Genomic DNA, 13,340 nt, shown 5'->3' on the forward strand with positions numbered 1-13,340 from the left:
CGAGTTGGCAAGGATCTGAATGTTGACCACGTGATCACGGGGATGCTGCAACAGCCGTAAGAATGAAAAATGGTCATAAGTCGTTTTTTTTCAGTGCCGTTGTAACTTCGTAATTCACCACCGTTAAATGACTGGTTGTAACTCGAGGACTTACTGTGCAATCTCTTCTCATGAAGCTGCATTGCTGGTGGCGCTTGTTTTCTTCCTTCCAACAGCCAAATTTAGGTAGCAAAAATATACTATACTGTTGCTAGGGGTTATTCCAAGGGGAGTTAGAAACGCCTCCCTATTTATCACAAACCCACTAGGCTATTTTAATAGAGCCCAAGCTATTTCCTGCCCATTTCTGAAGTTTCATGTACGATTTTGGCATGTATGTATGTATTCCCATGCAGATGTGTTCAGAAATATGGTCCGGTTTTACATTCTCACATTGACAGTTCATAATTCCAATACTCATCATAGAATTATAGATTTTTTTCAAATTTACTCACAGACATTTTCCCATTACGGTTGGCTTCCTCCCTCTCTGCCAAGGCTTTCAGAAAATTATCTTTCAGCTCCTTCCCAGCGCTCGACAAAATTCTAGAAATGAAAAAGCAGAGCAAGTTATTTTATTTTGCTTTCTTCTTGATTCAAACAACCCCCTAAGGGAAAATAAAAATTGATTAACATTTCTTGGCGGAAGATGCATCAACGCCAGGATTCCAAACCAAGTTAACGAATTTGGTTTTCACGTTGCATTGAAGCCTTAAGATTGTTTCTGGCATATGCCTAGCCGTTATAGTTACTATGCGAACTCAACCAAACATTAGAATTAAAACAAAGAAATGCTGACTGTAATATGTGGGACATCGATTAAAAGGGCTTTTCTAGATTTGCTTGATCAATAAACTTAATCCCTATTTCTTCTAAATAAGATTTTGCAAGCTGCACTTAGAAAACAACTGATCAGGTCACCCAAGTTATTGACTTATCGGTTTACACGTCCCACCTTAAACCATTCTAGGAAATAAAAATATTTTTAAAAACCATGAAATAAACTTGTTTTGTGAAGGAAAGGACAGGACTTTCTAAAGAGTTCCAGAAAATTGGCCCCTAAGTTTCTTCAAGATGAGTTTGGGTAGCAAAGTCCACTAATGCTTAGTTTAAAAAAAAAAGTATGTTTGTTTCATCTTAAATAGCAACTGACCATTTCGAATTCCATTTTTAAAAGGAAACCAGGCCGCTAAAGAACAGGATGGCTGGACACCCTCAAAGCTGACACCAGCCACAACATGGAGCAACTCAGAGAAGCAGTGCAAGATCAGAAGATGTGAAGAGATCTGGCCCATAGAATCGCCAAGAGTCAGACACAACCATCATTGGAGGACAATTAACCAGTGGAACAGCTTGCCACCAGAAGATGTGGGTGCTTCATCACTGGAGGTTTTTAAGACGAGACTGGACAACCACCTGTCTGAAATGGTATAAGGTTTCCTGTTTGAGCAGGAGGTTGGGCTAGAAGACCTCCAAGGTCCCTTCCAGCTCTACTCTGATTGATTGATCACCTGTACACATACAAGAAAACATAAACATAAAGAAATTTGCATTGACTAATTCGCATTTGGTCATTTACCTATTTCTAAATGGAAAATCCCCTAAAAGTTTACCTTTGCCCCTGTGCCTAACAGTGGCATTTTCACAGCAAACTGCTACAAGGTTTGTCCCGTTATCTATAACACGGTTGTTTTGAGCGTGGGTTGTGGCGTTCAGTTCCACCACAACCCAACTGCGCCCCTTGCACCTGTGTAAGCTTAATAGCCATTTGCTTATCTATCCCATGCTGCTTCAACTAACTTTGCATTCCAGCAATTCTGTTTGGCTAGAATTCAATTTTTTTATTAGGACAAAATCCTTATAAAACCCCCACATTCATCAGATTCATCTCAAATAGGAAGTAGTTAGTTAAGTAGATTAGAAGTTCAGTAAGAGCAGTAGATCGCAAGGAATATGTGGATGGCACTCGGATAATTTTGGAGATCCCGGTCTTCTCAGATTCTTTGGAGTAAGTTCAATGATCAGAATTACATTATGTATAAGACTTAGGCTGCTGATGATAGAAATCACAAATGATCGAAGCTACAGATGGTTACAGTGGAGAGATAGAGGAACAAAGATGATCAGCAGGCTGGAGGCTAAAACATATAAGGAACGGTTGCTGGAATTGGGTTATGTCTTGTTTAATGAAGAGAAGGAAGAGGGGGGGGGTATAATAGCAGCGTTCCAATATCTCAGGGGCTGCCACAAAAAAGAAAGAGTCAAGCTATTCTCTAAAGTGCCTGAAGGCAGGACAAGAAGCAACGGATGGAAACTGATCAAGGAGAGAAGCAACCTAGAACTAAGGAGAAACTTCCTGACAGTTAGAACAATTAATCAGTGGAACAACCTGCCTCCAGAAGTGGTGAATGCTCCAACACTGGAAGTTTTTAAGAAGAGACTGGATAGCCATTTGTCCAAAATGATATAGGGTTACCTGCCTGGACTTGATGACCTCCAAGGTCCCTTCCAACTTTATTATTATTATTATTATTATTATTATTATTATTATTATTATTATTATTATTATTATTATTGATCATTGCACAGTCAGCCAGATGTTCAGACTGGATTTGGCATTTTGTCTACCTATTAAGTCCTTACCCAGGACCTGGGATAGGCAGATGTGGATGTTTGATGGTATTACAGATATCATCGCAGGATGGAGGCGGTTCCCAGTAAGGCCGCCTTTTGCAATTGACTAATACAGTGGTTCTCAACCTGTGGGTCGGGACCCCATTTGGGGTCGAATGACCATTTCACGGGGGTCGCCAAACCATGCTGTCTGCCATTTTTTTCCCTTTTCCCTAGCTGTCCTAATCCTTCTTATTGGTGGCCACACCCACTTGGGGGTCACCACAACATGGGGAACTGTATTATGGGGTCACGGCATTAGAAAGGTTGAGAATCACTGGACTAATAGCAAATTTGTCAATGCCAATGGTGTTCAAGTGGTGCTCCAGTTGTTTTGGGATTGCACCCAAGGTGCCTATGACTATTGGTACTACCCTTGCTTGCCTTTGCCACACTTGTTCTATTTCTATTTGTAGGTCTTTGTATTTTGTTATCTTCTCCAGTTCTTTCTCGTCTATTCTGCTGTCTCCAGGCACTGCCACATCCACTATCCAGACTTTTTTGTCATTATTACTATTATTATTATTATTATTATTATTATTATTATTATTATTATTATCCACTTTCCCACTTTCCATATAAAACATATATAAAGTAATCCCAAAGGTGCTTTTTCAAAAGGCAACTGGGCTTTGTTTTTTGTTTTTTTCCTTGAAGACGTTTCACTTCTCATCCAAACAGTGACTCTCAGAGAGAGTGCTAACACCCAGATGATTGCAAGGAATTTAAATCCTTCCATTCTCCACCATCCAGTCAGAACTGAAGAAGCTTCTTGGATAAGAAGTGAAAAAATCTTCAAGGAAAATCAAACTCCAGTTGCCTTTTGAAAAAGCAACTTTAGGATAAAAGTTGCCAAATTTGGGGACCCCGGCAAAGGATCTAGTGAGCTGGGTCAATTTTGACTGGAGGTACAATTATCAAGCACCAAGCCCTGAAGAACTATATAGATCAGTGATGGCCAACCTTTTAGAGACCGAGTGCCCAAACTGCAACCCAAAACCCATTTATGCATTGTCGGGTGCCGGGGTGTGTGGCCCATTGAGTGGGTGTGGCTCATTGGGTGGGGGTGGCTGTGGTGGTAACAGCAGACTGGGTGGGACTAAAAAGTTCAATCAATCAATTCCAACTTTGCAAGATCTTTTTTTTTTCCCCGCAAGAAGTTGAAATTGACTGATTGATTGAATCTCTTTTTTTTGTACATGGCGGCGGAGGCCTAAAGCAAAAAGGTTTTATAAAACCCAGCTGAAGGCCTAGGATTGGAGCGACGGCGTGCATGCCCATAGAGAGGGCTCTGAGTGCCGCCTCTGGCACCCGTGCCATAAGTTCGCCACCACTGATATAGATCAATACAATCAGCTTAAGTAATAAAGACAGTAAACAAAAGAAGACACTGCTTTATGTGAATTTTATAAACTAACACCGAGGCTACAAGGAATGGTGTGTGCATGCTTGTATGTGCATAAAGTGTTCATACACACCTGTACAATTTAGCCTGAGTTAAACATTTCAATTGTGGCAAGTGAGATTTTGACATATTCAAGAACACTTGCCACAAATATTATGGCCTAACAATTGTATAGCCAATTAGCCTGAGCCGAGACTGACTTAATTTGTAAGGTCCGAATTTCTTTGTTATGTGGTGAGGAAATTAAGGGGAGGAGGAGGAAAATGAAGAGGAGCTAGAGCACACATTTACAGCATAAAAAAGACACCACAAAAAATGACCCTCAGTTAATGCTACATGGAAAAAAAAACTCCAGGCGTGACTGATCAGCTCACGTCTTTGTCAATTTCTTCTTTGCAATTTCGTGTTTTCATGTCTTAAATGATTGATGTATGCATACAGGTAGTTCTTGATTTTCAACCATTCATTTAGTAACCGTTCAAAGTTATAACGACACTGAAAAATGTTAATTTCTGACTGTTGCTCACCCTTATGACCATCCCCATGGTCAAGTGGTCAAAATTCAAGCGCTTGGCAACTGTTATGTATTTATGACAGCTGCAGTATCCTGGGATCATGTGATCCCCCTTTGGGACCTTCTGACCAGCAAAGTCAATGGGAAAACCAGATTCACTTAACAACCGTGTTACTGGCTTAACAACTGCACTGGTTCACTTAACAACTGTCTTGCCTAGCAGCGGAAATTTTGGGCTCAGTTGTGGTAGTAAATCAAAGATGGTCTGTACTGGTTTCCACAAGCATTTCCACAGCTTTTTTTTAAATGCAATTTATTTTTAAAAAGAAATCCTGTGATATATTTCCAGCTTCTAGAGCAGTGGTTCTCAACCTGTGGGTTGGGACCCCATTTGGGGTCGAACGACCATTTCACGGGGGTCGCCAAACAAGGCTGTCCGCCATTTTTTTCTCTTTTCTTTGGCCACACCCCTGGCACCTGGTGATGTATAAGTCGTTGGGGGTCACCATAACATGGGGAACTGTATTATGGGGTCGCGGCATTAGAAAGGTTGAGAACCACTGTTCTAGAGGAACAGTTCTGAAACAGTCCTCACCCCACTAGGCCGTAGGTATTCACTGCTGATCTTCAAATGAGATCAGCAGGGCACAGACTTAGAAGCCGAGAACAACCTTTTGCACCCTGCTGGAGATCAGTGGTTGGCCGGATGGAAAACAGAACTCACAAGCAAAATTTGCTAGAATTATCAACTGCTGTGACACGGGATGCCCAAAGACTTACAGATGAGCTGGGGAAAAGGAGAACTGGAGCTGCTTCTTTTACTTTCAATATCAGTCACTGCCAAAGTGATTGCTTTTTAATGAGCTTTCCTTCCTTCCTTCCTTCCTTCCTTCCTTCCTTCCTTCCTTCCTTCCTTCCTTCCTTCCATCCATCCATCCATCTATCTATCTATTATACATTATCTTTCTAAGCTATCATCTATCAATCAATCTATCTCTCTATCTATCATCTATCTGTCTATTATCTATTATCTATCATCTATCTCTCTTTATCTCTCATCTATCTATCTATCTATTATATATTATCTTTCTAAGCTATCAACTATCAATCAATCTATCTCTCTATCATCTATCTGTCTATTATCTATTATCTATCATCTATCTCTCTTTATCTCTCTCTCATCTATCTATCTATCGATTATATATTAGCTATCTAAGCTATCTATCTATCTATCTATCTATCTATCTATCTATCTATCTATCTATCTATCTATCTATCCATTCATCCATCCAGTGGTGGGATTCAAATATGTGAACAACCGGTTCTCTGTGTGGATGCTGCTTCCAGAAGTCCATTCTGGACCTGGGCAACAAAAAATTAGCTACCGGTTCTGCTGAGGTAGTGCGAACTGGCTGAATCCCACCACTCTATCTATCTATCTATCTATCTATCTATCTATCTATCTATCTATCTATCTATCTATCTATCTATCTATCACAGGTAGTCCTCGGTTTACAACAGTTCATTTTGTGACCGAAGTTGTAAAGGCACTTAGTAGTAACAAGGTCGTTAGTAACACGTCCGTTAGATGAATCTGGTTTCCCCATTGACTTTGCATGTCGGAAGGTCGCTAAAGGTGATCACATAACCCTAGGACGCTGCAACTGTCAAAAATATGAGTCAGTTACCAAGCATGTGATTTTTGATCATGTGACCATGGGGATAGTGCCAAGGTCATATGTGTGAAAAACGGACATTAGTCATTTTCAGTACCATTGTAACTTTGAACGGTCACTAAATGAACTATTGTAAGTCGAGGACTATCTGTATGTGTTTCTTCAACCAAGCTTCACTGTCCAATAACTGTTTCTCTCATGTTTGATGAAATAATTACACTTATTTTTTGAAATCACACTTATCTACTAAAAATTCACTCCATTGAAGTTTTTAAAAAGTACACCTTGAATGTAGAGGAATTTCGCACATCTGAAGCAATGACCGCTTGTCAGATACAAGAGGTACAGAATATCATTGTTCAAACGCCCTTCTAGTGTATGGATCGGGTCAAGAAAAGCTACTCCTCGTAATGAATAATTGGATCAGGAAGTTACCTTTTAAAAGAAAGTTAAACTCTTTGTCAATGCTGCAAATACTGTATATTCTTGCTTTGACAATATGCAAAACTGTCTGGTATTTACTGGGTTAATACATAGCTTAGAGTGGGGGGGGAAAGCCCGGGAAAGAAAGAGGAAGTAAACTTTTGACCTTCACACTAATTGGATAATGTGACTTGTGACTGCAAGATAAGGGAGGGGTTTAGCAAGAAAAGATTGATCCCAGCGAGAGGAAGTCAGATTCTGGCATCATAATGTCCATGATGGTGACCAGCAATTTGTAGCTCTGTAATAAAGACTTTAGGAAACATGCCTGAAAGTTCTTTGAAGTGCTTCATTAGTTGGAACCTCTGACACTCTTACCATTTGACATTTTTTGGCCCAGGTTCAATTGAGAAAAGGGCTTGGAAACTTTTGATTGTTACTTACATAATCTAATGTGCAGGAAATACTTTGGAAGGGGGCTTAATCCTATGTACTTCGTTCTTTCATAAAACGAATGGTAATTGTAAAAATTACACTTACAACTTCATAAGTAAAATTCTTAAGAAGTCAGGACTGGTATATATTTTTTTTTCTCTTTTGGGGGGGTTGTTTTTTTTAAGATACTTCAGCTGCTTATGTACTTTATTTGAATAGTTTCCATGGTTATCACAGATTTGGCTGACAAGGAGAAATCTACACCTGACATAATATTGGCAACTGCCTCACAAACAGTTAACAGCAAGCTAACAGCAATGTGGTCCTGTCATTTCTCCAATATTCACAAAATTTTAAAAGGTTACTTTATCAGCTCTAGGCTAACTTCATTAAAAAAAATGCTACAGTCACATCGTTTGCTTTCAAAGGGAGGAGATTTTTTTATTCTTTCTTACATACAAATAATCAGAGGAAAAAAGGAGAAAAGGCAAAGTTCTTTAAAGCAAATACTATTAGTTTCTCTCTCTCTCTCTTTCTCTCTCTCTCTCTCTCTCTCTCTCTCCCTCTCTCTCCTCTTTCTGTTTCTCTCTCTGTCTCTCCCCCCCCTCTCTCACACACACAGAGGCACCCAGCAATTCTACAATTGAATTATTAACATTAAATCCAGCTTCTTTCACAGCAGGAATTCATCCATAAAATAGTGTGTGCAGTCCTAGCGGGTCTTCTGGAGAAAATGATTATTCAAATATAAAAAAGAAAAATTAGTTTCTCATACAATTGTATCCTTGATGGTGGAGGAATGTCATTTTAGTTCTGTAGTATATTTCATTTTAAAAAAAAGTACAACACCCACTTATTTCCAAAACCATCCTGCATATAATTCAAGAAGTATGTATTTGTAGTTTGCTTCTTATTCTAATTTTTGTAATCTTTTAAAGGGATTAAATAAGTTGCCCGGAATAGTTAGCAACTGAGCAGCCTTAGAAATTGACCAAATGAGGTAAAAAGCACAAGCAATCCCAAAAATCAATACTGACGATCCTCAACTCACAGCCATTCGTTTAGTGGCCGTTTGAAGAGAAAAGTGACTTATGTCAGTCTTTCCTTAGTTAATGACCATTGCAGCGTCCCCATGGTCACGTGATGAAAATTCAGACGCTTGGCAACTGATGCATATTTACGACCATTTCAGTGTCCCGGGGTCCTGTGATCCCCTTTTGTGACCTTCTGACGAGCAAAATCAATGGGGGAAGCCAGGTGTCATGTTTCCGACATATGAAACTCTTCAAAAGAACTTCCAGGCATTGTTTTCCTTAAAGAATCTTTATTTTGAGTAGCATAACATCGGCACTGCATAACTGAAGCCAAAAACTGAATTCTCCTCCCCTGAGCCCATAGTATCAAAGCCCAATTCCCTCCTCCAATTAAAGTCATAAATCACATTCCCCAATTAGCTTGAAGCGTGGGCTTCCCCTCCAGTTCTCCAGCCCGCCAAGTCCTTATCAGCTCTGGTTACAATAACCTTGATTATCACACTAAGTTTGATGTTGTTATGTCTAGCTGGACTTTCGTTCAAGTTCCCCCCCTCCCAGCATCATCTAACTCTAAAAGCAAAAGGTAAAAGATGGCTACATTTCCATCTGTTGTCAATGCAAAAACATCTGAAGTTAGCAGCATTGACATCAGATTCACTTGACAGCTGTGTCACTAATTTAACAACTGCAGTGATTCATTTAACAACTGTGGCAAGAAAGGTTGTAAAATAGGGCAAACTCACTTAACAAATGTCTCACTTAGCAACAGAAATTTTGGGCTCAATTATAAGTCAAGGACTACCTGTATAAGCATACAAGCAATGCTACTATAACTAAGATATTCCCAGATACAAATTTGCCCCCGAAATAAACCGATGACTGGATATAAGCAACAAGGGGAAACTGTTTTTCATGTTCACTCCCCCCCCCCCGCCCCTGCCACTGGAGCTGCCAAACCACAAAACTTTGACTTACCCTTACTGGAAACAGAATGTTGGGTTAGCAATCTGGCATGATTCAGAAAAATAATTGTTACATAAAACAAGATACCACCATAGTTGTATATAATATAGATGCCATTCCTGGAAGGCATTCTCATTAAAAGATACTTACACGGTATAAATGACAAGACAGCTAACATGTGCATTTTGGAAAAAGGATATTTTTAAATTATCCAAAAACAAAATAAAACAAATCAGGAAATGACATGAAAATTCTGACCATTCATCGTTTTCCAGAACTGAATCCAATTTCTTTGTGACATTTTGATAGATAGGTTAAAAGGTGACATTTTAAAGATTTTATTTTAAGATACCAAAATGGACCCTCGGCCATTACCCCAGTAAGTCATCTTCAGATTTTTTTTTTTTCTGGCCACTGTTAAAGCCCTCTCAGCTTTGAAACACACTTTTAAAGAAAATAATAATAAATTGGGATGTGGTTTGCGGAGCCTTAGAGCTATAAATATATACTTTCTCAGCAGTCTGGAAGAAATAACTAAGCAAATATAGATATATAAAAAATATAGAGATCAAAAGTATATGAACCTTGGATCACACCATACAAGAGGCACTTTTAAAAATAAACATCTTTAGATCAAGTCATAATATTAGTCTACTTTTGGGCGGGGACGGAAAATATCTGTTATATTATCACACACTTTTGCTACACAAGATACAATGTGCCTTTACAACTAAAAGGTACCATATATCGATGAGTAGTAGATGAAAGTAAAAACTAGTGATAAACCTAAGCAATTTTCAAATTTTTATTCTAATGGAAGAGTTTCTAACAAGCTATGAAAACAAACAGCAAGCCTTCCTTTAAAAAATGCACAAAGATTACTTCTAAGAGATTTGAAGAAAAATAAGACTTCTGCATCTTGGCATTTTCTCTTTAGCACAAGATGTTCCTTGGATAATATGCACCTGAAATGTTTGTTTTGCTGACCACAAATTAGGAAAAAAGAGGGATTTTTTTCCCCCCTAATTTGTAGAGAAAGCTGAAAAAAGAAACGTTTTTGGGAAGCAAAGGGCACACACAGTTAAAAATTGGGGAAAGTAAGCCCCTGCTCGTATAGGAAGGCCTCAACGTATGACCACAACAGAGCCCAACATTTATCTTGCTAAATGAGTAATTTGTTAAGTGCAATTTGCCCCCGTTTGCGACCTTCTTTGCCACAGTTGTTAAGTGAATCATTGCAGTTAAGTTAGTAACATGGTTGTTATGTGAATTTGGCTTCCCCGTTGACTTTGCTTGTCAGAAAGTCATAAAAGGGGATCACGTGACCCTGGGACACTGCAACTGTCATAAGTACCTGCCAGTTTCCTTTTTTTTTATAAGTACATGCTAGTTTCCAAGCATTTGCATGTTGATCACGTGATCATGGGAATGCTGCAACGGTCATAAGTGTGAGAAACGGTCATAATTTACTTCTTTTCAATGCCATTGTAACTTCAAACCATCACTAAGGGAATGGTTATAAGTTGAGGACTTCCTGTCCAGGTAGTCCCCAACTTACGACCACAATTGAGCCTATAATATCTGTTGCTAAGTGAAACATTTGAGTTTTGAGTTTTGCTATGTATCAGCTGTGTTAAGTTAGCCAGGAATCAAATATTGTGTATTTAAAGAAGTGGTTGTAAAGGTTGGCCCTTTTCATTTTTCATATACAGGTGGTCCTTGACTTATGAATGCAACTGAGCCCAAAATTTCTGTTGCTAAACAAGACAGTTCAGTGTATTCTGCCCCACTTTATGATTTTCTTGCCACAATTATTAAGCAAATGATTAATATTTATATATTACTTATATGTAAGGGTGTAGGTCTATACATAAATTGTATATAGTATGTTTAAATGTGTGTTATGTATGTGTACACTTAGAGAGCAAGCAACTAAATTTCATTTTTAATGTGTGCCATTGTGTCCATAGTAAAAAATGACAATAAAGGTTATCTATCTATCTATCTATCTATCTATCTATCTATCTATCTATCTATCTATCTATCTATCTATCTATCTATCTAATCACTGCAGTTATTCAGTTAGTAACACGGTTGTTAAGTGAATTTGGCTTCCCCACTGACTTTGCTGGTCAGAAGGTCACAAAAGGTGATCATAAATATGAGTCCATTGTCAAGTGTCCAAATGTTGATCATGTGACCACGGGGAGGCTGCAAGGATCGTGTGAAAAAGTCATGTCACTTTTTTCAGTGATGTTGTAACTTTGAACAGTCACTAAACAAATTGTTGTAAATTGAGGACTACTTGTACAGGATGTCCTTGCTTAACAGCCAGTCACTTAGCCAGTTTTAGAAGTTACTATGAACTCAAAAAATAGTACTTACGACCTGAAGTTACAATGTCCAGTTATCCACAATTTGGCAACTCAGCAACTGTCCCACATTTAGGGCTGTTATGCAGTGTCCCTCAGTCATATGACCTGGATTTACATCATTTTTTTTGCAAGAAATTGGCGTTTACTTCCAGTTTCTGGCAAAAATGGCTCATTATGGACAACGGGTTGACTTCCATTCACTCTGCAACTACCATAAAAATGGTTTTAAAATGAGGCACGGTCGCAAGACCCGCTTAATGACCACCATGACTTACAATATGAAAAAATGACAATAAAGGTTATCTATCTAAAGGTTATCTATCAGTAGTAATTCCAGGATCAAATCAAGGACTATCTGTATACAGACCTCATTCAAACATTTAATCAGAGTTTTCATCCATGGATCACACAAGAGCAGATATCAATAGGTTCTTTAGTCCTGGATTCTATAATCTTTAACATAATATTGATGCCTTAGATAAGGAAATGAAGGAAATGTTTATCAAATGAGCATATGAACAAAATGAGGCCATTTTTATTCTACGGGATAAAAACAAAACTCAAAATGATCTTGATAATTTCAAGAAATGGGGGTGAAAATAAAATAAAAATTAACAAACACCAATGTGAATAGGTCTTAAGAACAGGGAATCAAACACAGAAGGGGTGATAAATAGAAAATTTTTTTGGAATAGTAGCTGATTACAAATTAAATATGAGTCAACAGGATGATGTGACAGCAAAAAAGAAAAATTGAATTATCAGGCTGCATCAACTGAAGAAATCGCTATTCCGTTATATTCTTGGTCAGATTCCATCTCAAATGAAAAGTTGGATTCTGTGCACCACAGGTAACTAGGATAGAAGAAAACTAAAACAGTTTTAGGGCTACAAAGTAAAACAGTTTTTAGGGCTACAAAGTAGAACAAGTAACTGGAAATAAAAATTCAATGAAAAGAAATGGAAGAAACTGGATATGTCTAGCTATGAAAAGAGAAAACTACAGGAGAATGTAACAGCTACATCCAAATTCCTGGATGTCAAGACTTATTCTCTATCTTTCTAGTGTGCAGGACACAAGAATTTAAGTTACAGGAATGCAAATTCCAGTTGAATGTTAGGAAAGATTTTCTAATAACAAGAGTGCTTAAAATGTGGAATCTTTGATCTAAGAAAGTTATGTCCCCCCCCCTCAAAGGGTGTCTTCAAACAGAGGCTGGATAATTATCTTTGGGGATACTTTAATTTGGTACTTCTGCACAATGAATTTCTGCAGGGTGCTCAAAACGGCCTCAGCCTCCTGATTCAAAGCGTGCAGGTGGATAGGGTCCCCTGCTGCTGGACCACAACTGAAGATCCACACTACAATTCCTGAATATCATGAGATCTAAACATCCCCATCTTGTCTGGATCACAGTCAACACAACGGAGGGTTTGTTTTTTCAGCTGCTGGAGGGTTTAAACAAAAGACGACTGCCCATAGCTTCACTTAAATACTATCTTGGCAAGGCAAGCGGGGGTGGAAGAAACCACATACCTGTGCAATTGAACAGATGGTGCAGTTAGCAATAATGAATGAACACAGCACTTCTAAGTGGGGAAGGGGGCTTAAGCCAGTATGCACTTTTGCACTTTACCACAAGACTCTGATCTCTTTGTGCTTGGCTGACTGGCCATTCTCTATTTCAATTATCAAGGCCCTGTTATGCAAATGAGAGCAAGTCAGAAGATGCACACCTGTGTTTGCCTCCATCTTTAATATTCCAGAGAAGGTCTTAAATCCTGTTTGGAGGCAGGCAAGCA

General features: G+C 38.7%; 1 protein-coding gene across 1 annotated transcript in view; it reads right to left on the reverse strand.

Moving 5' to 3' along the window:
• Positions 1 to 452: 452 nt before the first annotated feature.
• Positions 453 to 13,340, reverse strand: part of LOC120299885 (cilia- and flagella-associated protein 299-like) — a 70,808-nt gene continuing 57,920 nt past the window's right edge. The window contains exon 3 of the mRNA XM_039325164.1: positions 453 to 585. Coding sequence (XP_039181098.1) covers positions 468 to 585 — 118 coding nt within the window. The 3' untranslated portion in view covers positions 453 to 467. The remainder of the gene's footprint in view (positions 586 to 13,340) is intronic.

Source organism: Crotalus tigris, unplaced genomic scaffold, assembly GCF_016545835.1.
Source record: "Crotalus tigris isolate CLP2741 ecotype Arizona unplaced genomic scaffold, ASM1654583v1 scf7180000024318.704991, whole genome shotgun sequence".
NCBI lineage: Eukaryota > Metazoa > Chordata > Lepidosauria > Squamata > Viperidae > Crotalus > Crotalus tigris.